The 22,654-nt window shown below is 45.2% G+C and overlaps 1 protein-coding gene across 2 annotated transcripts in view; it reads right to left on the bottom strand.

Annotated features, from left to right (window-relative positions):
• MRPL48 (mitochondrial ribosomal protein L48) overlaps nucleotides 1-22,202 on the bottom strand; it is a 92,546-nt gene extending 70,344 nt beyond the window's left edge. Inside the window, exons 1-3 of one of the 2 annotated variants that reach the window (XM_033207612.1) lie at nucleotides 21,516-22,202; nucleotides 4,504-4,556; nucleotides 634-671 (exon numbers count right to left, since the gene is read on the bottom strand). In XM_033207612.1, coding sequence (XP_033063503.1) covers nucleotides 634-671; nucleotides 4,504-4,556; nucleotides 21,516-21,536 — 112 coding nt within the window. In that variant the 5' untranslated portion in view covers nucleotides 21,537-22,202. The remainder of the gene's footprint in view (nucleotides 1-633; nucleotides 672-4,503; nucleotides 4,557-21,515) is intronic. The other variant, XM_033207613.1, reaches the window with a different exon arrangement.
• Nucleotides 22,203-22,654: the final 452 nt, after the last annotated feature.

Here is a 22,654-nt window from a genome sequence, read left to right as displayed (position 1 = left end):
ATCTGGCCACTGCACTCCAGCCTGGGCGACAGAGCAAGACTCCGTCTCAAAAAAAAAAAAAACAAAAATTTGTAAAGACAGTCTCTCACCATGCTCGCTGCAACTTCTGCCTCCCGGGTTCAAGCGATTCTCCTGCCTCAGCCTCCTGAGTAGCTGGGATTACAGATGCCTGCCACCACGCCCAGCTAATTTTTTGTATTTTTAGTAGAGACGAGGTTTCACCATGTTGGTCAGGCTGGTCTCAAACTCCTGACCTCAGGTGATCCGCCCGCCTCGGCCTCCCAAAGTGCTGGGATAACAGGCGTGAGCCACCATGCCTGGCCTCACAGCCTGCTCATTTTTTAAAGTGAGGAAACCAAGCTACAGAGAAATAGCCAAAGATCACCAAATAAATATGTAGTACAGTTGGAATCCAAACTTACTGTAGAGCTCTTGCTCTTAACCACTACTTTACGTTCTCACCCATGGTTCTATTCCATGCACACATGGAGGGGTGGGGTTTGGTTCAGGCCACTGTTCTCAAAGATATAGTAGGCTTCCTTCTGGGCAAAATTATTATAGAATGCAAAATTATTATAGAGTGCTGAAGGGTCACTTAAAGTAGGCCAACTACATCAGGTAAAAACTGCTTACCTACAGAATAGATGGGCTTCTCTCTTGAAGTTCTAAACCTAAAAGGAGGGAGAAAGTATGTTGAATACAATTAGAAACCCGTACTTTATTTGCATAGTTTTCAAAATTTATATTCTGTCACTAAAGATGCATCAGTGCTGTTTCCTTACTCCTTCCTTCCCTTCTTCCTTCCACAAACTTTAATAAGCACCTACTGTGTGCCAAAGTGCACATCCTGAGAATGCAAACATAAGTAAGATGTCTCTATCCATGGTCTAGTTGGGAAAGATGCTGGTAAACAAATGTGAGCCACAATATGGTATTGATTCGGAACAGAAACGTTCAAAATTAAATAGGACACAAAGGAAAGTATTGTCACTTCTACTAGGGAGGTGAAACTATTTTGATGTGAGTTTTAAACAGCAAAAAAGTGGCCGGGCACAGCGGCTCATGTCTGTAATCCCAGCACTTTGGGAGGCTGAGGCAGGCAGATGACCTGAGGTCAGCAGTTCAAGACCAGCCTGCCCAACATGGCAAAACCCCGTCTCTACTAAAAATACAAAAAATTACCCGGGTTTGGTGGCGGGCACCTATAATCCCAGCTAATCGGGAGGCTGAGGCAGGAGAATTGCCTGAACTTGGGAGGCGGAGGTTGCAGTAAACCGAGATTGTGCTGCTGTACTCCAGCCTGGGCAACAAGAGTGAAACTCCGTCTCAAAAAAAAAATACAGATAATAATACTGCAATCTCATGGGACTGAAAATGTATCTTAAACTCTGAGTCAGTTTCCTCTTTTGTAAAATGATATTTATATTTGTCTTGTAGTGTTTTTTGTGAAGATTAAAGATAACGAAAAATAGCATGGTGCCATAGGAGGTGCTTATCAAATAGCAGTTGACTGATTAAGATAGGATAATAGATTAAGATGGAAGGGGATACTATCACATAAAAGTTAGAAGGGAAATAAAGGGAGAAAGCCCTCAATAAATGTTAAGGAATCAAGAAATCATCCAGGATCATGAGTGCCAAGTAGTTCAGGAAGATATACGATACATTATTTTATATCCTGTGGTTGCCACACACAAAAGACACTTGGTGCATATTTGCTGCTGAACAGAGAAATAAACCACCAAATGTATTTCATCAGCACCTAGAGAAAAACAATGGGGAGCCCGGGCACAGAGGCTCATGCCTGTAATACCAGAAGTTTGGGAGGCTGAGGAGCATGGATCACTTGAGGTCAGGAGTTTGAAACCAGCCAGGTCAAACCCCATCTCTACTAAAAATAGAAAAATTAGCCAGACATGGTGGTGGGTGCCTGTAATCCCAGCTACTCAGGAGGCTGAGGCAGGAGGATTGCTTAAACCTGGGAGGTAGAGGTTGCAGTGAACTGAGACAGTGCCATTACACTCCAGCCTGGGCTAAAGAGATTCTGTCTCAAAAAAATAAAGAAAAAAGAAAAACAATGGGGAGGTTGCACTTTATATACAGAACAGTTGGGAAAAAAAAAAAGACAACTTGGATTTGAATCCTAACTCCAACCCAAATTAGCTCCATCACGTTAAAACAACAGACCCTAGTTATTTATATAAAATTGAGATAATATTATCTGTTTTACCAGGTTACTATGAGGGTCAATTCACACATTTAACACATATTTATTAAATGCCTACTATGTGTCAGATACCATTCTAGGCCTAGGAATAGGGCAGGCCGGGCGCGGTGGCTCAAGCCTGTAATCCCAGCACTTTGGGAGGCCGAGACGGGCGGATCACGAGGTCAGGAGATCGAGACCATCCTGGCTAATACGGCGAAACCCCGTCTCTACTAAAAAATACAAAAAACTAGCCGGGCGACGAGGCGGGCGCCTGTAGTCCCAGCTACTCGGGAGGCTGAGACAGGAGAATGGCGTGAACCCGGGAGGCGGAGCTTGCAGTGAGCTGAGAGCAGGCCACTGCACTCCAGCCTGGGCGGCAGAGCAAGACTCCGTCTCAAAAAAAAAAAAAAAAAAAAAAGGAATAGGGCAGTACACAAAACTAAAAGTCCGTATCCCCATGATGCTTATTTTTAGGGGGCAAGGAAAGACAGTTAAACATTTTTATATATACAAAATGTGTCAGATGGTGACATCTGCTATAAAGAAAAATAAAGCAAAGCAAGGGAACAGAGATTGATGGATGGGTGTATATTTTACATAGAGTAGTCAGGGAAGGCCTCTTGGCTGGGATGACATCTGGGCAGAAACCTGAATAAAATACACAGCAAGCCATATGGATATCTGAGGAAAGAATGTGCAAAGGTCCTAGGGTGGGAAGGTGCTTAGATTATCAAGGAATAGGAAACCACAGTGTAGCTAATGCTAAGTAAGTAGTATAAAATGAGGATACAGGTTATGGAAGGTCCTATAGGCCATGGTAAAGATTGCAGGTTTTATTTTCAGTAAGATGGGATACCACTGGAGAATTTGGAGCAAAGGAGTGATATAAGCTAACTTGGCTTTAAAAGAATCATTCTTATGTTCATAATGTTAGGTATCTTTAAAAAAAAAAAATCACTCTGCTTTACTGTGAAGAACTGAAGACAAAGGTAAACATAGGGAGACCAGTTGGGAGGCAAAGTGATGGTAGTAAAGGCAATGAGAAGACAAGGAGCTGATCCGTAGTGGTTTAGCAAAACAGAAAGCATGAGGCAAAAACTGGAGAAAGAAATGGTTCTAGGTCCGGCACAGTGGCTCATGCCTGTAATCCCAGCACTTTGGGTGGATCACTTGAGCTCAGGAGTTCAAGACCAACCTGGGCAACATGGCAAAACACTGTCTCTACAAAAAATACGAAAACTAATGGTGCATGCTGGTACACGCCTATAAACCCAGCTACTTGGGAGGCTGAGGTGGAAGAATCACTTGAGCCTGGGAGATCAAGCCTGCAGTGAGCTGTGATCATGCCGCTGCACTCCAGCCTAGGCAACAGAGGGAGACTCAGTCTCAATTAAAAAAAAAAAAAAAAAGGCCGGGCGCGGTGGCTCAAGCCTGTAATCCCAGCACTTTGGGAGGCCGAGACGGGCGGATCACGAGGACAGGAGATCGAGACCATCCTGGCGAACACTGTGAAACCCCGTCTCTACTAAAAAATACAAAAAACTAGCCGGGCGAGGTGGCGGGCGCCTGTAGTCCCAGCTACTCGGGAGGCTGAGGCAGGAGAATGGCGTGAACCCGGGAGGCGGAGCTTGCAGTGAGCTGAGATCCGGCCACTGCACTCCAGCCCCGGCGACAGAGTGAGACTCCGTCTCAAAAAAAAAAAAAAAAAAAAAAGTTCTGTATATATTTCAAAAGTAAAGCCAGCAAGTTTTGCTGAAGAATTAACAGCATCTGGCCGGACGCGGGGGCCCACACCTGTAATCCCAGCAATTTGGGAGGCCAAGGTGGGCAGATCACTTGCAGTCAGGAGTTTAAGACCAGCCTGGCCAACGTGGTAAAACCCCCTCCCTATAAAAATACAAAATTTAGCCGGGCATGATGGCAAGTGCCTGTAATCCCAGCTACTTGGGAGGTTGAGGCAGGAGAATCATTTGAACCTGGGAAGCAGAGGTTGCAATGAGCCAAGATCACACCACTGCACTCCAGCCTGGGTGACAGAGTGAAACTCTATCTCAAAAAGGAAAAAAAAAAAAAAAAGAATTAACTGCATCAAGGATTAACTGCAAGTATTTTGGCCTCAGCAACTAGATGAATGGAGATGCTATTAACTGAGAATTGAGAAGGAGCAAGGTAGCAGGGGAGATGCTTGATGTACTTATAGACATGCAAGTAAATACGATGAAAAAATGCTGTGTGAACTATGAAGCCAAAGGCAAATGTTACCTACCTTTAATTCTTGTTATTAATATCCTTACCTTAAGAGAGAAAAGGCTTGCTTAAAAATGGTATTATTCCTCAGGCACAGCACCTACAGCAAAACAGCCATGTTAGGAAAATCTTAAGCATTTATAGACCTCTAAGTATGTCTTCTCAGAGAGGCAAGAAACCCACAGTACACAAACCAAAAGAGGACAAAAATGCTTTTATCTAGCGAAGAAGCTATCCTACAATTAACACCAAGCATGCAAACAAACCAAGGTCATCGTTCTCATTCTACCCACTACAGTAAATGCTCAAGAAACAGAAGTTCCCCTCCCACACTGCTTTTTCACTGTTTACCATTTCCAACTTAACCCATTTTTTTTCTAATGTCAATCAATAATTACTATGCATCTGCCACGCACAGCATCACGAGAGGGGCTTTATTAAGTCTTCTTTAATTCTCAAAACACTGCAAGACGATTTTACAAGTAAAGCAACTGAGACCCAGAGAGGTTATATTCCAAAAAATTATACCTAATAAGCTGCTAAGAGGACTGACTTAATGGCCAGGCGTGGTGGCTCACGCCTGTAATCCCAGCACTTTGGGAGGTAGAGGCGGGCAGATCACCAGGTCAGGAGTTCAAGACCAGCCTGACGAACATGGTATTGTCTGTACTAAAAATACAAAAATTAGCCAGGTGTGGTGGCGCGTGCCTGTAATCCCAGCTACTCAGGATTCTGAGGCAGAAGAATTGCTTGAACCCAGGAGGCGGAGGTTGCAGTGAGCCGAGACTGCGCCATTCTACTCCAGCCTGGGCCACAGAATGAGACACCGTCTCAAAAAAAAAAAAAGAGGACTGACTTACTACAAAAGCTATGCCTCTATTACAGCACACTGTCTCTTTCAATAACAGTGATAGGTGGCTCACGCCTATAATCCCAGAACTTTGGGAGGCCAAGGTGGGTGGATCAGGAGGTGAGGAGCTCGAGACCAGCCTGGCCAAGATTGTGAAACCCCGTCTCTACTAAAAATACAAAAATCAACCAGGCATGGTGGTGGGCATCTGTAATCCCAGCTATTCAGGAGGCTGAGGCAGGAGAATCGCTTGAATCCAGGAGGAGGAGGTTGCATTTAGCCGAGATCTTGCCACTGCACTCTAGCCTGGGCAACAGAGCAAGACTCCGTCTCAAAAAATAAAAATAAAATTAAAAAAACAGTGATAATGATCCTTCACAATGAAGGAAAAAACAAAAAAACAAATATAATGATAGCAATTGCAGCCTCGATCTCCCGGACTCAAGCAATTCCCTTGCCTCAGCCTCCCAAGCAAACGTCTGTTCTTTTGTTTGTTTGTTTTACAGGAAAGAAACAAAAAATGTCTGTTCTTAAGGTCCCATAACATAAAGAGAAAATCATGCCCACTATGGATAACAATTTTAATTCTTTCAACATGGATGTATGAAAAGTCTAGTATGCAAAAACAAGGAAAATCTGAGAAACTATCAGTCAAGAGGAGCCTAAGGAAAAGATGATAACTAAATAAAATATAATATCCTGAATGGGATCTGGAACAGAAAAAGGATACCAGAGAAAAATTAAGGAAATTTGAATAAAGTATGGACATTAGTTAATATACCAACACTAGCTCATTAATTATAAAAAAAAATCATGCTAGGCCGGGTGCAGGGGCTCAAGCCTGTAATCCCAATACTTTGGGAGGCCAAGGCAGGTGGATCACTTGAGGCCAGAAGTTCAAGACCAGCCTGGCCAACATGGTGAAACCCCATCTCTACTAAAAATACAAAAATTAGCCAGGGGTGGTGGTGCGTGCCTGTAATCCCAGCTACTTGGGAGGCTGAGGTAGCAGAATCGCTTGAACTCGGGGGCCAGAGGTTGCAGTGAGCAGAGATCACACCACTGCACTCCAGTCTGGGCAACAGAGCAAGACTCTGTCTCAAAAAATAAATAAATAAACCACACTAATGTAAAGATAATAGTAATAGAGGAAATTGGGATATACGAGAATTCTGTGTACCGTCTTTGCAAGTTTTCTGTAAATCTAAAACTATTCTAAAATAAAGCTTATTTTTAAAAAGTCTGTTATAAGCCAGGTGTAGTGGCTAATGCCTACAATCCAAGCATTTTCGGAGGCCAAAGTGGGAAGATCACTTGAGCCTAGGATTTTGAGACCAATCTGGCCAACATAGGGAGACCCTTTCTTTACAAAAATTAAAAAATTAGCCAGGCGTGGTGGTGCACGCCTGTGATCCCAGCTACTCAGGAGGCTGAGGTAGGAGGATCACTTGGACCCAGGGGGCTGAGGCTGCAATGAACCATGACCGTGCCACTGCACTCCGGCCTGGGGTGACAGAATGAGACCCTGTCTCAAGTTAAAAAAAAAAAAAAAAAAAGGCTTATATGCCAACTGTTATGCTGAATGTTAAAGAGTATATAAAAACAAAATGTAACTACAGGGATGAATCTTGAAAACATCATACTAAATAAAAGAAACTGGAGAGGATCAAATATTATATGATTCCATTTCTGTGAAATATGCAGAATAGCCAAATCTATGGAGAAAGGAAGTCGATTAGTGGCTGTCTGGGGCTGGAAGGTCTGGAGAGCTGGGGATGACAGCCAAGGGGTATGGAGTTTTTTTTTTTTTTTTTTTTTTTTTTTTTTTTTTTTTGAGACGGAGTCTCGCTCTGTCGCCCAGGCTGGAGTGCAGTGGCTGGATCTCAGCTCACTGCAAACTCTGCCTCCCAGGTTCACGCCATTCTCCTGCCTCAGCCTCCCGAGTAGCTGGGACTACAGGCGCCCGCCACCTCGTCTGGCTGGGTTTTTTGTATTTTTTAGTAGAGACGGGGTTTCACTGTGTTAGCCAGGATGGTCTCGATCTCCTGACCTCGTGATCCGCCCGTCTCGGCCTCCCAAAGTGCTGGGATTACAAGCTTGAGCCACCGCGCCCGGCCTGGAGTTTCTTTTTTGGGATGATGTCCTCAAACTGATTGTAGCAATGGTTGTACAACTCTGTGAATATAATAAAAGCTACAGAATTGCACACTTTAAATAGGTGAATTGTAGGTTATGTGAACTATATTTCAATAAAGCTATCAAAAAATGTATGCATAATCTCTGTCCTTCAGGCATTTGGATGGCTGGAGACACAGACATACATTTGTATTAAACAGCTAAGCAATATTGCAGGCATTGTATGAGGAAGTCAAAATAGGTGGTGTGAACAACAAGCATGCCTGGCAGGAAATCCAGGGGGAGATGGCTAGGAGAAATCCTTAGCTTTTGCAGTTACAGACGTTGCTGCGGATCTGCTCAATCATGAGCCCTCTTCCTAGACAAATGCATATAGGCATGGATATACAAAGAGTTTGCCTACTACTTCAGGAGATTCACCAAAACTCTTATCATCACCCAAGAACCCCTATGCTAGACCAAGAGATCCTCAGAGCAAGGGTCATGTCATTTTCCTCTCAGGCACATTGTAGACAATCAAGGTTTGTTTTGATGAATAAATGATAATCATTGCTACCATATATTAAGCACCCACATCTACTTTGCTGAGCACCTACCATGTGTCTAAATCATAATACCTTTACAAGATAAGCATTATTATCCCCACTTTACAGTTGAGGAAACAGATTAAGTAACCTACCCAAAGTCACACAACTACTATCGAAGCTAGCATAGGGTCTTGGGTTTCTCTGACACCAAAATCCATAATTTTCCCACTATTCTACACCTTTTCTCACATAAATGAAGGTGTTAATGCTTAGGAAATTAGAAGCAGGAAAGATAAAACTTAGGAAAAGTCTTGCAGAGGATGTGAGACGATGAAGATTGGGAAGGATGTGAATAGACAGAAGGGCAAAATGTGCAGATGATTCCAAAAGCACAATTGAATCAGGTACTAAAAGACTCTGTAAAGTATGTGTACAATATACTTAACCTAATACTCAGCATGAAAGACAGAGTAGGAAACTGGGGCCCCAGGAGAGGTCAGGCCAGCTCCCCCAACTACTGGCCATGTACCTTGAAGTTAGATCAGATGATTCTAAAGTCCCTCCAGGGCTGGGATCTATTAACCACAACAAACAGAATAGAAATGAGAGTGAACAGAATGTATTTTTAAATGGGTTACTTCATATAGAAGAGGTACTGGATGGGAAAAAAAATCAAATTGAGACTGCTTTCTCATTTGAGTTGTTCAGATTTCTGAGTCTCTACAATAACTATGCATTTAATTATCTAAAAGCCAGACTTAAGAGTTGACAAATTTCTGGAAGACATTCAAGTTGTGGTATGAACTCTCCCTGTCAGCTCTGGGAAATGTGCTTCCTCTCCCCTGCAATGCTTGGCATTATTTATCAGGACAATAGTAATCTATTTTGGGACTGTATCTACAATTACCCTCTCCCCCCATCAGGAAATGAAGAGCAACCCTGGCCCTGCAAGTGGAAGAGGAGGGTGGTGACGCAAGCTAATGAATGAATGAGGACACAGACGCTGCAGTGGGGTAACAAAAATACTCCCATGAGCCAGGAACCAAGCAAGGACTGCATAACTGCCAAAAAACTGAAGTCACAGGGCAAAATCTATAGCATGTGAGTAGCTTAAGAGATCAGAGCCTGGGGTGGATGGTGAGAGCAGTGGGTCAGGGGTCTCTGATGTAAGCAGCTGAGAGCTGTTTCATGAAAGTGACAGAATATATTTGTGTATTAATAAATATTATTTAAAATAGCATTGTTACTACAATTTATTGAGTACATCCTATTTGCTAGGCACTTGACGCATACTACTTGTTTTGTTTTTTTAATTTTTTTTTTTTAAGAGACCAGATCTCACCGTATTGCCCATGCTGTCTCGAACTCCTGGCCTCAAGCAATCTTTCTGCCTTGGCCTCCCAAAGTGCTGGGATTACAGACAGGAGTGAGCCAGCAGGCCTGGCCCATATTATTTCAATTAATCGTTACAACCCTCTCTGACAGGGGCATTATTGAGATAACTGGCTCTATTTTACATATGAAAAAAAAAAAGAAGTTTATGTAAATTGCCCAAAGTTAGAGGTTTAGTAAGAGAAATTCAAACCCAGGTCTGCCTGAATGCAAAGTCCATCCTTTCTGTTCTTCCACACTACCTCTCAAAAAACTGATACCAATTTATACTAGTGAACTTCATAGCTAATGATAATAGCCATGAAGTTCATAGCTAATGATAATAGCCATTCAATAATCCTACCATTTACTATGCACCTGCTATATGCCAAACACCATCTCCTTTAATCCTCACAACCATTCTGTGAGGCATAGTTCTTTGTACTTTCTTTAATATAGATTTAGGGAGTACAAGTGCCATTTTGTTAAATGGATACATTGCATATTGGTGAAATCTGTGTTTTTATTGTAACCATCACTCAAATGATGAACATTGTAACCATTAAGTAATTTCTCATCTCTAATCTCCCTCCTACCTTCCCACCCTTCCAAGTCTCCAATGTCTATGATTCCACTCCTGTGAAGTAAATATTTCTACCGCATTTTATAGTGAGGAAATCAAAGCTCAGAAAAGTGAATTAACATGTCTAATGCACACAACTAATAAGTCATGTTCTAGCTGACCCCACAATCAGTGCTCTCTCCACCACTATATACTATATCCTATACTCCTGTTGCAAAGCAAGTCAGCTATTACATGACAGCTCTTACTTTCTTCCCCGAGATGAACAACAACACCTTGATCTACATTCCAATTTTTTTTTTTTCTTTGAGACAAGGTCTTGCTCTGTCACCCAGGCTGGGGCACAGTGGCGTCATCATGGCTCACTACAACCTCGACCTCCTAGACTCAAGCCATCCTCCCGCCTCACCCTCCCAAGTAGCTGGGACTATAGATATGCACCACTACACTTGGCTTATTTTTTCTTTGTAGAGATGGGGTTTTGCCATGTTGCCCAGGCTCTACGTTCCAAAGCTTACAATGGAGTTTACTCTCATCTTAGGCATCCTGGGAAAGCCCAGTCCCTGCCTGAGTTCATTTATCAGAAGTTTCAAATTCTTACTGGTTTTCCACTCTCAGTGCCCAGCACTACCTTCCTTTCTTTTTTTTTTTTCTTTTTCCAAGACGGAGTCTCGCACTGTTGCCCAGGCTGGAGTGCAATGGCGCGATTTCAGCTCACTACAACCTCCGCCTCTCAGGTTCAAGCGATTCTCCTGCCTCAGCCTCCTGAGTAGCTGGGATTACAGGTGCCCGTCACCAAACCTGGATAATTTTTTGTATTTTTAGTAGAGACATGGTTTCACTATGTTGGCCAGGCTGGTCTCAAACTCCTGACCTCGTGATCCACCCACCTCGGCCTCCCAAAGTGCTGGGATTATAGGTGTGAGCCACTGCATCCAGCTTCACCACTACCTTTCCCATGTACACAACCAACACTAGCCTCTCTGTCCGTAACGATCCATCTGCTACTTAAATACCTCCCTGGTCAAAACTGAAACATTTTCAGACACTGCTAACTATCTGAATGTTCTCCCACACAGAAAGCCCAAACCCATCTCCTTGTAACTTCTACGTACCTAGTTCCCCATTCTGAGATCATACAAACTAAGTTCAGTTCTTGTTTTTCATACGAGAAGTCAAATCCCTCAAGTATTTGAAGGCAATAATCATTGCCTCCAGGTTTTCTCAAGTTCTTTTAAAAATTGTTTTTGTTGGCCTTGCAAGGTGGCACACGAATGTAATCCCAGCACTTTGGGAGGCTGAGGCAGGCAGATCACCTGAGGTCAGGAGTTTGAAACCAGTCTGGCCAGCATGGTGAAACCCTGTCTCTACTAAAAATACAAAAATTAGCCAGGCGCAGTGGTGGGCGCCTGTAATCCCAGCTACACGGGAGGCTGAGGCAAGAGAATTGCTTAAACCCAGGAGGCGGAGGTTGCAGTGAGCCAAGATTATGTCACTGCACTCCAGCCTGGGCGACAGCGTCAGACTCTGTCTCAAAAAACAAAAAACAAAAAAAATGTTTTTGGTTCCAGTCTTTCCTTTAGCCATAACCTTCTAAACACATTATGTTTACTATCAAAGTCTGCCTTTGGATTGGGTTCTTATGGCTGTTAGGAGCACAAGTTTTATATCCAAACCCAAACACGAATTTGTGTTTGAATATCAGCACTTCCATTTTACTAGCTGTACAATCCTTGGAAAGTCAGCTGACCTCACATATTGTTACGGGATTTTTGGAATGTCATTTTTCTGGCCGGAAAAGTCTGTGGCCGGTGGCATCTTTGCCCAAGTTTTGCTCTGGTCAGCTGGGCTTGTTTCACCCACTTGTCTTGGCAGGCTGTGCTCGGCTCACGCTACCAGCCTGGGTCCCACTCCTGCCAAGGGCAAGTCAGGCAATGGCTGGTGAGGGGTGTGTGAGTGAGCATGGGGTCTGGCCAATGTGCACCGTCAGACATGCCGGCTGCTGCAGCAGGGAGGGCAACTCCAGGTGCTGGCACAGGTGTCTGCTCTCTGTGGGGCCGGACCAGGTGCACCGCAAGCAGCTTTCACAGCTGGCACTGGGGAACATGTGGTGCTCAGAAGCTTGGAGATGCCAGCAACCACAGGGCTCCAAGGAGAGAGTCACAGCCCTGGCTCAGGGAACTCCCAGGTCTGGGCTCCCCGAAGGGCGGCAGCTCTTCTTTCCTTCTCTTCACCCACAACATGGTGAAAAAGGGGCACATCTCAGCCCTGTTTCTGTTGCAGCTCTTTCAGCCCTGCCATTAAACGGGTCCCAAGTTCTTGTCCTGCAACCAGAATAAATGGGGTATGCAGACAAGCAGAGGGTGAGCAAGACAAAGAAGAGCTTTACTGAGTGACAAAATAGCTCAGAGGAGGCCCTTGGAGTGGGCAGCTCCCCTCTGCAGGCAGGTCGTCTGAATGTCTTCCCAGTTCTCAGCAGAGAAAGCTCTAGAGTGGGTAGCTCCTCTCTGTAGCCAGTTGTCCCAATGTCTGCTCAGCTCTGGCTGAGCCCAAGGTTGGTTGGTTTGTTTTTTTGACAGAGTCTCACTCTTTTCACCCAGGCTGAAGTATAATAGCATGATCTCACTGCAACCTCTGTCTCCTTAGTTCAAGGGATTCTCCAGCTACCTCCTAAGTAACTGGGATTACAGGCGCCCACCACCATGCTCAGCTAATTTTTTTGTATTTTTAGTAGAGATGGGGGTCTCACCATGTTGTCCACGTAGGCCTCAAACTCCTGACCTCAGGCGATCTGCCTGCCTTAGCCTCCCAAAGTGCTGGGATTACAGGCATGAGCCAACACACCCAGCCTCAAAGTTTTTATGAGCCTCAGAGGGGAGGAAGTACATGTTGATTTGTCCATGGGTGGCCATGGGCAGGCCTGGAAAAGGCACCGTAAGTTCCCACTCATGTCCACGGGACTGGCAGCCCAGGCCCAGACTTCAGGCACTCCCTGGCCTGAAAGTGGTGCCTCACCAGCAACCTGTACCCTTCTGCCCAAGAACCCGTCTGCCTCCTACTGTCAATCATGGTGCCCTGTAGGTGCCAAGGGGCACGTGCAGGCCAGCGCTGAGCTCCCTTCAGCCTCCCCTTCGGCTTCCCTCCCATGCTTGTTGGTGCCCAAAGTCCAGAGGAGGTCACAGAGGAAAGAGGCTGGCGTGTCAGCACTGCCCCAAATGTGTGTACACCTGGCCAGGCTGCGACAGGCCTGGGCTTGGCCCCAGTTTTACTCCAAGATCAGAGCTGGTGCCAACAGCAGGGAGAAGCCAGGCAGCAGAAACAGACCCCTCTGATGGCCTGCGATGGCTGGGGCAGCCTTCCTGGGCCCCACAAGAGTGCACAGATGCCTGGGTCTGCAGTCAGTTTGGGCAGCCATAACTGCACTCGGAGGAGCGGGGCTCCTGCTTGCTGCGGGGAGCAGGAGGCCCAGATCCACAGCCATGACTTGGGCACCACCCCAACTCGGAAGGGGCAGGGCTCCCACTTGTCCCTGGCTCCGGCTGCCTCCATAAAACATGCAGCCCTGGCCACACCTCCCTGCTGCAGCCAGAGTGGTGGCAGTGGCCACTGCAGATGGCCCACTGCTGCCATCAATATTAAATGGTTTCATTTATATGAAATGACTAGAATAGACAAATCGTAAGATGTAAAGATGATTAGTGGGTGCTAAGGGCTGGGAGATGGCAGTATGGAGAGTGACTATTTACGGGTAAGGAGTTTCCTTTTAGGATGGTAAAAATGTTTTGGAATTAAATAGTGAACAGTTGTACAAGTTTGTGAATATACTAAAAACCATTAAATTATCTACTTTAAAAGAGTGAATAGGCCAGGCGCGGTAGCTCAAGCTTGTAATCCCAGCACTTTGGGAGGCCGAGGCGGGCAGATCACGAGGACAGAAGATCAAGACCATCCTGGCTAACATGGTGAAACCTCGTCTCTACTAAAAAAAAAAAAAAATATATATATATATAAAAAAATTAGCCAGGTGTGGTTGCGGGCGCTTGTAGTCCCAAGCTACTCGGAAGGCTGAGGGAGGAGAATGGCGTGAACCCGGGAGGCGGAGCTTGCAGTGAGCCGAGATCATGCTACTGCACTCCATCCTGGGCGACAGAGCGAGACCCCATCTCAAAAAAAAAAAAAGAGTGAATATTATAATACATGAATTATATTTCTTAATTATTAAAAAGGTCACAAGAAAACTTTTATGACTGCTCAGACTTTCTTGGATCCTGCTGTTATACTTTAAAAAAAAAAAAAAATTCAGAAATGAATTACAGGCACGGTGGCTCACGCCTGTAATCCCAACACTTTGGGAGGCGGAGGGGGGTGGATCACCTAAGACCAGGTGGTCAAGACCAGCCTAGCCAACATGGTGAAACCCTGTCTCTACTAAAAATACGAAAATTAGCTGGACATGAGCCAGGTGCAGTGACTCATGCCTGTAATCCTAGCACTTTGGGAGGCCGAGGCGGGCGGACTGGCTGAGCTCAGGAGTTCAAAACTAGCCTGGGCAACACCGTGAAGCCTCATCTCTACTAAAAAAAATACAAAAAAAAAATAGCCGGGTGTGGTGGCAGGTCCCTGTAGTCCCAGCTACTCAGGAGGCTGAGGCAGGAGATTTGCTTGAACCCGGAGGTGGAGGTTGCAGTGAGCCGAGATCACACTATTGCACTCCAGCCTGGGCAACAGAGCAAGACTCCATCCCCCAAGGAAAAAGAAAAAAAATTAGCTGGGCGTCGTGGCGCATGCCTGTAATCCCAGTTACTGAGGAGGCTGAGGCAGGAGAATCACTTGAACTCGGGAGATAGAGGTTGCAGTGAACCGAGATCACGCCACTGCACTCCAGCCTGGGCAACAGAGTGAGACTCCATCTCAAAAAAAAGAAAGAAGAGAAGTAAATACTTGCCCTCATAACACAAGTGCTGGATGATACTTCTAAGCCAGAGCTGAGCTCCATTAAACTCAATTCCCTAACATTCTCTAGAACTTAATCCGATTTTACAATCCTGTGGTCACCATCTAAAATGTTTGTTTGTCTGACCTGATTTGTTTTTTTTTTTTTTTTTCTGAGGAGTTTCACTCTTGTCGCCCAGGATGGAGTGCAATGCTGCGATCTCAGCTCACTGCAACCTCCGCCTCCCGCATTCAAGTCATTTTCCTGCCTCAGCCTCCTGAGTAGCTGGGATTACAGGCATGCGCCACCATGCCCGGCTAATTTTGTATTTTTAGTAGACATGGGGTTTCTCCATGTTGGTCAGGCTGGTCTCAAACTCCCAACCTCAGGAGATCCCCCTGCCTCAGCCTCCCAAAGTGCTGGGAGTACAGGCGTGAGCCACCACACCCAGCCTTGATTTATTTAATTTTATTTATTTAGAGACAGACAGATAGATAGATAGATAGATAGATAGATAGATAGATAGACAGATAGATAGGATAGATATAGGGTCTCGCTCTGTTACCCAGGCTGGAGTGCTGTGGGGCAATCACAGAGCTCGCTGCAGCCTTGGTCTCCCAGGCTCAACTGATCCTCCTACCTCAGGCTCCTGTAGCTGGGACTACAGGAGCATGCCACCACACCTGGCTAATTATTGTATTTTTTGTCGAAACAAAGTTTTGCCACGTTGCCCAGGCTGGTCTCAAACTCCTGAGCTCAAGCAATCCACCCACCTCAGCTTTCCAAAGTGCTGGGATTACCAGCCACCATGCCTGGCCTAAATATAAATCCAATCCCTTATCTCAGTTCTCACTCCCATAATACTTATCTGCATACTCTCCCTTAATCTACACCCCAGTGCTTCTCTCCCTCCCAACTTCCTCTAGGAGTTCCTCTGGAACTCCAAGTGTGTTCTCATTTCAGGGCCTTTACACATGTTCTTCTCCTTATCTGGAATATATTTTCTCTCTCTAAATCCCACTTACTCTTTAAATCTTAGTAGTCATGCAGTGTCCTCAAGAAAACTTTCGTGACTGCTCAGACTTGCTTGGATCCTGCTGCTACACAGTCATGTAGTATCCTGAATCTTCCATTTGCAGCATTTATCATAGTCAGTTAAGTAGTTATAAGTTTAATTAGTCCATCTCTTAATAAGCACCATGGCCGGGCACAGTGGCTCATGCCTGTAATCCCAGCACTTTGGGAGACCAAGGTGGGGAGATCACCTGAGGTCGGGAGTTCAAGACCAGCCTGACCAACATGGAGAAACCCCATCTCTACTAAAAATAGAAAATTAGACGGGCGTGGTAGCGCATGCCTGTTATCCCAGCTACTTAGGTGGCTGAGGCAGGAGAATCCGGAAGGCAGGGGTTGTAGTGAGCTGAGATCGCACCATTACACTCAAGCCTGGGCAACAAGAGCAAAACTCTGTCTCCAAATAAATAAATAAATACATAAGCATCATGAAGACAGGAACCTGCTACATCCCAGCATACACTCTGGCACACAGCAAGTGCCCAATAAATATCTGCTAATCAAATTAGTAAATCTCTCTAAACCTCATTTCCTTATCTCTGAAGAGTTTGTAAAAATATTTACCTCATAGACTTGTTGTTGACATGATTAAATTAGATAACACATGAAAAGGGCCAACAAGTACAAGCTGCATTATTATTAATGGTCAAATTGGTAACAATGATAATGGTGGTGGTAATTGTTTGGTTCCTCATTTGTGAAACAATATGTACCTTAGGGTATGACAGGTGCTGATGATAAAACCATTAACAAAATAGAAAAGCTCCTCCAGGGCCTGTGGTCTACTGGTGACCAGGAAATAGCCAACTTCTTGCTTATTCTGTGCTTTTGCACTTCCTGCCCTTCTAGATACTCTAAAATGTGTGTACTACTAGTTCATGTCTTTCAATGTCCTCTAATTCTTGTCTATTGAATGTATTAGGAGGATATTTTGTTCATATGAACTCTGTTCCACTTTAGCCTTCAAATGCTGAAATGTGAAAACATCTTATCTCTGAGATCAGTTCCCGAGGATATTCCTTCTGGGCTGACATATTAGACATAATTTGGCACACTATTAGTGATCACAGCGTCTCCCCTAACCGTACCCTTGTGGTTCAGGAGTAAGGTAATCCCTGAGAAAATAGTGGTGATCTCAGAGTGAGTGGCATGTAGACCTGAGCTTGACACCCGTGAGCCATTTATTTTCTGTGCAAGTGATTCAATACTCATTTCCTTGGTGCATTCTAACTTCCCCAGATACCATCCTGCCATCGTGATCATCAATACACTGATCTGATAAATATCAGCATGAGTGCCTTCTCTGGTTCCACCCTGCTGAACTCCTTCTGTTGACCCAAAGAGGTACTGGCTCTATCCAGTTTTATTCTAGCAAAGCTGGGCTTCTCACTCATCTAAAATTTGAGATGAAGTTAGGCACAGAAGGGCATGTCTTTATCTCAGCAACCCAGGAGGCTGAAGTGGGAGGATCACTTGAGCTCAGAGGTTCAAGACCACCCTGGGCAACATAGTGAGACCCTGTCTCAAAAATAAAATAAAATTTGAGATTATCTGCAGCCAGAAACTTCTTAGGGTCCCAAGGAAAAAGCACTGAATTAAGAGTTAGAAGTTCTAGTCCCAGCCCTACCATGTACTTACCATGTAATATCAACATTTGTTCATCCACTTATTCATTCGACATTTACCAGGTACCTACTTTAGGCCAAACACACTATAGGGTGGGTGCATATAGACAAGAATACAGTTGCAACCTGGCACAATGGCTCACGCCTGTTATCCTAGCACTTTGGGAGGCTGAGGCGGGCGGATCACAGGAGTTTGAGACCAGCTTGGGCAACATGGCAAAAACCCCATCTCTACAAAAAAAATACAAAAAATTAGCCAGGCATGGTGGCACATGCCTGTAATCCCAGCTACTCAGGAGGCTGAGGCGAGAGGATCGCTTGAGCCCAGGAGGCAGAGGTTGCAGTGAACTGAGATCACTCCACTGCACTCCAGCCTGGGTGACAGAGCGAGACTCTATCTCAAAACAAAAAAAAAAGAAAATATAGTTGCATACCCACAAAACTTTCTAATGAGGAAAGCAGATGCACAAATTATTTATTATCCTATGTTAGATCAGTATAACAAGCTGTACGGGTTACAAAGAAGGAAAGGTCTGACACATAGGAAAGACAGGAAAGGTTTTCATCCTGCATTTCACAGATGAGGAAAACCAAGAATATTATCATATTAGGGAGATGTAAAATACTCAGAAAAGAAAAAGCAGTGGACCAGGCATGGTGGCTCACGCCTGTAATCCCAGCACTTTGGGAGGCCGAGATGGGCAGATTGCTTGAGCCCAGGAGTTCCAGACCAGCCTGGGCAAAACGGCGAAACCCTGTCTCTACAAAACGTACAAAAATTAGCCAGGCGTGGTGGCAGGTGCCTGCAGCCCCAGCAACTCGGGAGGCTGAGGTGGGAGAATCACCTGAGCCCGGGAGATCGGGGCTACAGTGAACCAAGATTGTGCTACTGCACTACAGCCTGGGCAATAAAGTGAGACCCTGTCTCAAAAAAAGAAAAGAAAAGAAAAGGTGGTGGGGTCTTAGGAGGGGTACAACTAATCTAGGTTTTGTCTGGGAGTTGTGGTTCATATCTGTAATCCCAGAACTTTGGGAGGCCAATGTGGGAGGATTGCTTGAAACCAGGAGTTCAAGACTAGCCTGAGCTACAAGGCAAGACCCCATCTTTACTAAAAATAAAAAAATTAGCTGAGCAGCCGGGCACAGTGGCTCACGCCTGTAATGCCAGCACTTTAGGAGGCCAAGGCGGGCAGATCACAAGGTCAGGAGATCGAGCCATCCTGGCTAACACAGTGAAACCCTGCCTCTACTAAAAATACAAAAAATTAGCCAGGCTTGGTGGCGGGTGCCTGTAGCCCCAGCTACTCAGAAGACTGAGGCAGAAGAATGGCATGAACCCGGGAGGGGGAGCTTGTAGTGAGCTGAGATCACACCACTGCACTCCAGCCTGGGTGACAGAGCAAGACTCTGTCTCAAAAAAAAAAAAAAAAAAAAATTAGCTGAGCATGGTGGTGTGTACCTGTAATCCCCGCTACTCTTGAGGCTGAGTGAAGAGAATCACTTGAGCCAGGAGTTCAAGAATTTAGTAAACTATGATTGCACCATTGCACTCTAGCCTGGGTGACAAAGTGAGACCCTGTCTCTAAACAAAAACAAACCCTAGGTTCCAGTCATTCATTCAAGGCATCAGTATGACATTGAAGTCTCTATTATATACCAGACATGAGGCTTCCATTTCCTTATCTGCCAGGATTATCTTGTGATATTGTGAAGATCAAATGAAATTATGTAAATGAAAATTTATTAACTATAGAATAATATCAATATTCTTATTTGCATCATCCTTCATACTTTACAAAATACTCCTATCTACATTATTCTCTATAATCTCTACAATTCCATGTGGTGGGCATCATCTGCATTTTACAGATAGGAAACACAAGCAGTGAAGTGAAATAACTTGCCCAAGGTCATAACAAGAGATAGAACTGTCTGACACAAATCCCATGACCTTCCTTATAAATGTAAAGTATTAACTAACACTTTGAGACAGACTTACATTTGGCAAATAATGACGAGGTTAGCTGACTAAAGCAACTAAGGAGTAACTAAGGAGTCGGGAAGAGAACAGTGGCATCAGATGTCCAAAGGCCCTATATACCCATTTCAGATGCTGGCCTTAATGACAGATTTCCATGGGCTCTTTTCCAGGAGTTCCAGACCAGTCTGAGCAACATGGTGAAACATGGAGAACCAAATGGTTGCAAATAGTATTCCTTGATACTATTTTATTCCCTCCCTTTTAGCATTTCTTGCAACCAAGGCAAATCAAGGAGTGTAGTCACCAGTGTGACCATCTTTAACAATGGAATTTTGAAACTTTCTGAATTTTTTTTTCTATTATCTTGGCACCATATTTGGCCAAATTCTTACAAACTGGCTCAGGTGAACAAGTGAATTGTTTCATAAAGGATGAAGTGAGGCGTGGGCCCTTACACATTCAAGGGCAGCCCCAAGGTAACCATAGGTAGGTCCATGAGCTGCAACGACCATGCTGATCTATGAATCATGGAAATATAGTCTCCACAATTAATGCCAAAACAAAATTTTAATATAAATTGCTAAAATGAGCCATTAATCTAAGCAGCATGATACAACTGAAAGAGCACAAATGAAATCTGTTGAATCTCTTAAGGGAATAGGAGAAAGTCAAGGAACACATTTATAGTGGTTCATACGGTTTTATGACAGTCACTTAAATAAGGTTTTGGAAATGAAAATGTAGTTAATTTGCGGGGTGCAGTGGCTCTCGCCTGTAATCCCAGCACTTTGGGAGACCGAGGCGGGCATATCACGTGGTCAGGAGTTCCAGACCAGCCTGGCCAACACAGTGAAACTCTGTCTCTACTAAAAATACAAAAATTAGCCAGGCATGGTGTCGCGCGCCTTTAGTCCCAGCTACTCGGGAGGCTGAGACAGCAGAATGGCTTGAACCCGGAAAGCGAAGGTTGTGATGAGCCAAGCAGCCTGGGCAAGAAAGAAAAGGGAGGGGAGAGGGGAGAGGAGGGGAGGGGAGGGGAGGGGAGGGGAGGGGAGGGGAGGGAAGGGCAAGGGAGGGGGGAGGGGAGGGGAGGGAAGGGCAAGGGAGGGGGGAGGGGAGGGGAGGGGAGGGAAGGGCAAGGGGGGGGAGGGGAGGGGAGGGGAGGGGAGGGGAGGGGAAGGGGGGAGGGGAGGGGAAGGGAGGCGAAGGGAAGGGAGGGGAGGAACGAAAACGTAGTTTATTACTACTATTTCCTTTTTTTTTTTTTTGTTGAGACGGAGTCTCGCTCTGTCGCCCAGGCTGGAGTGCAGTGGCCGGATCTCAGCTCACTGCAAGCTCCGCCTCCCGGGTTTATGCCATTCTCCTGCCTCAGCCTCCCGAGTAGCTGGGACTACAGGCGCCCGCCACCTCGCCTGGCTAGTTTTTTGTATTTTTAGTAGAGACGGGGTTTCACCGTGTTAGCCAGGATGGTCTCGATCTCCTGACCTCGTGATCCGCCCGTCTCGGCCTCCCAAAGTGCTGGGATTACAGGCTTGAGCCACCGCGCCCGGCCTATTACTATTATTTCCTTATTACCAGGTAGCTTCACATCCTCATCAGTTCAGCAAGTCAAAACTGCATTCTTAGAAAAAATTCTGGAAGTTGATAACTAAATGCAAATATAAAATGACCTGCCCAAGGTCATAGAGTTAATCGGGACCGTATCCTGGTGTGATTCCCATCGCAGAGCTCTCCCTTTTCCAGGCACTGGGTGGAGAGAGTGGCGTGTGGTGTGGGGATGGCACGGCTCCGCTCCGCAGAGTTCGCCCCGGGTGGAAAGGAATCTGCTCAGTCCCTTCAACGCCAGGCAGCCGCATGTGCTGCTGGGAAGGACCTTGGGCGCCCCAGTGTCTCATCCCCGGATGTCCCCGCGCCGCCACCACCCCGCTATGCACCCTCCACCATCTCACCGAGCCCCGCGTGCGTAGAATTTACGTTACCTTTTCCAAGGTTCCGCTCATCCTTTGCTACTGCGCGGCCTCTAGCTGTGCAAACCGAAGACCCACACCTGCAGCCGCGTTCCCAGGGCGTCTGAAAACACTGACGAAACGGCCTTGACCAGGTGCAGCAACAATATCCCACCGAGACTCACTTAACTTCCGCATCATTTTAGTTCCGGAAGCTTCTGAAATTCAGCGTCTAGAAATTCTCCTGCTTTCCGCCCTCACTCAGGTTGTCACATTCACTGCTGTTTCTCCAGGCAGAATTAATTACCATCTCTGTGTTACCCCAGTACTTAGCACACATTTCTGATTTTTCACTTACAATATTATACACTAATGATTTGTTACCACCTCTTCTCTGTATTTGAAAGTTCTTAAAAGACTGAGATCCTGTCTGATTAATTCCTTTCAGCGTCTAGCACAGATCTTTTTTTTTTTTTTTTTTTTTTTGTGAAACGGAGTCTCGCTCTGTTGCGCAGGCTGGAGTGTAGTGGCATGCTCTCAGCTCACCGCAACCTCCGCCTCTCTGGTTCAAGCAATTCTCCTGTCTCCAAGTAGCTGGGATTACAGGCGCGCGCCCCCACGCCCGCCTAATTTTTGTATTTTTAGTAGAGATGGGGTTTCTCCATGTTTGTCGGGCTGGTCTTGAACTCCCGACCTCAGGTGATCCGCCGGCCTCGGCCTCCCAAAGTGCTAGGATTACAAGCGTGAGCCACCGGGCGGGACCAATCATCTCTTAAATTGAGGTTAGAAGTCAGATTTCCACGTCCGTGCTAGATGCTGGAATAAATTAATCAATAATAAAAATAATTAATTTATTAAAATATTAGTTTCTCAGTCCTTGAGAAACTCAATCAAAATAATAGTAAAAAATAATTAGTATCTAGTAACAAATAATTAGTATCTAGTATGGTAAGTGAAATACCAGAATTGTGTGCAAAGTACTGAGGTAACACAGATATGACAATTAATTATGCTTGGAAATATAATGGACCAGCCATAGCTCCTCCAGTACAGTGATTGATTGTTGCCTAATAAATGCTACTGGGGTTTTAGAAGTGAAATTTTAAATAAGAAAAAAAAAATCAAGCCGGGCGCGGTGGTTCAAGCCTGTAATCCCAGCACTTTGGGAGGCC

This window comes from Trachypithecus francoisi, unplaced genomic scaffold (genome assembly GCF_009764315.1).
Source record: "Trachypithecus francoisi isolate TF-2019V2 unplaced genomic scaffold, Tfra_2.0 Lachesis_group8, whole genome shotgun sequence".
Lineage (NCBI taxonomy): Eukaryota > Metazoa > Chordata > Mammalia > Primates > Cercopithecidae > Trachypithecus > Trachypithecus francoisi.
Note: the sequence above shows the minus strand (reverse complement) of the source record. Positions and strands in the feature narration are given on the sequence as shown.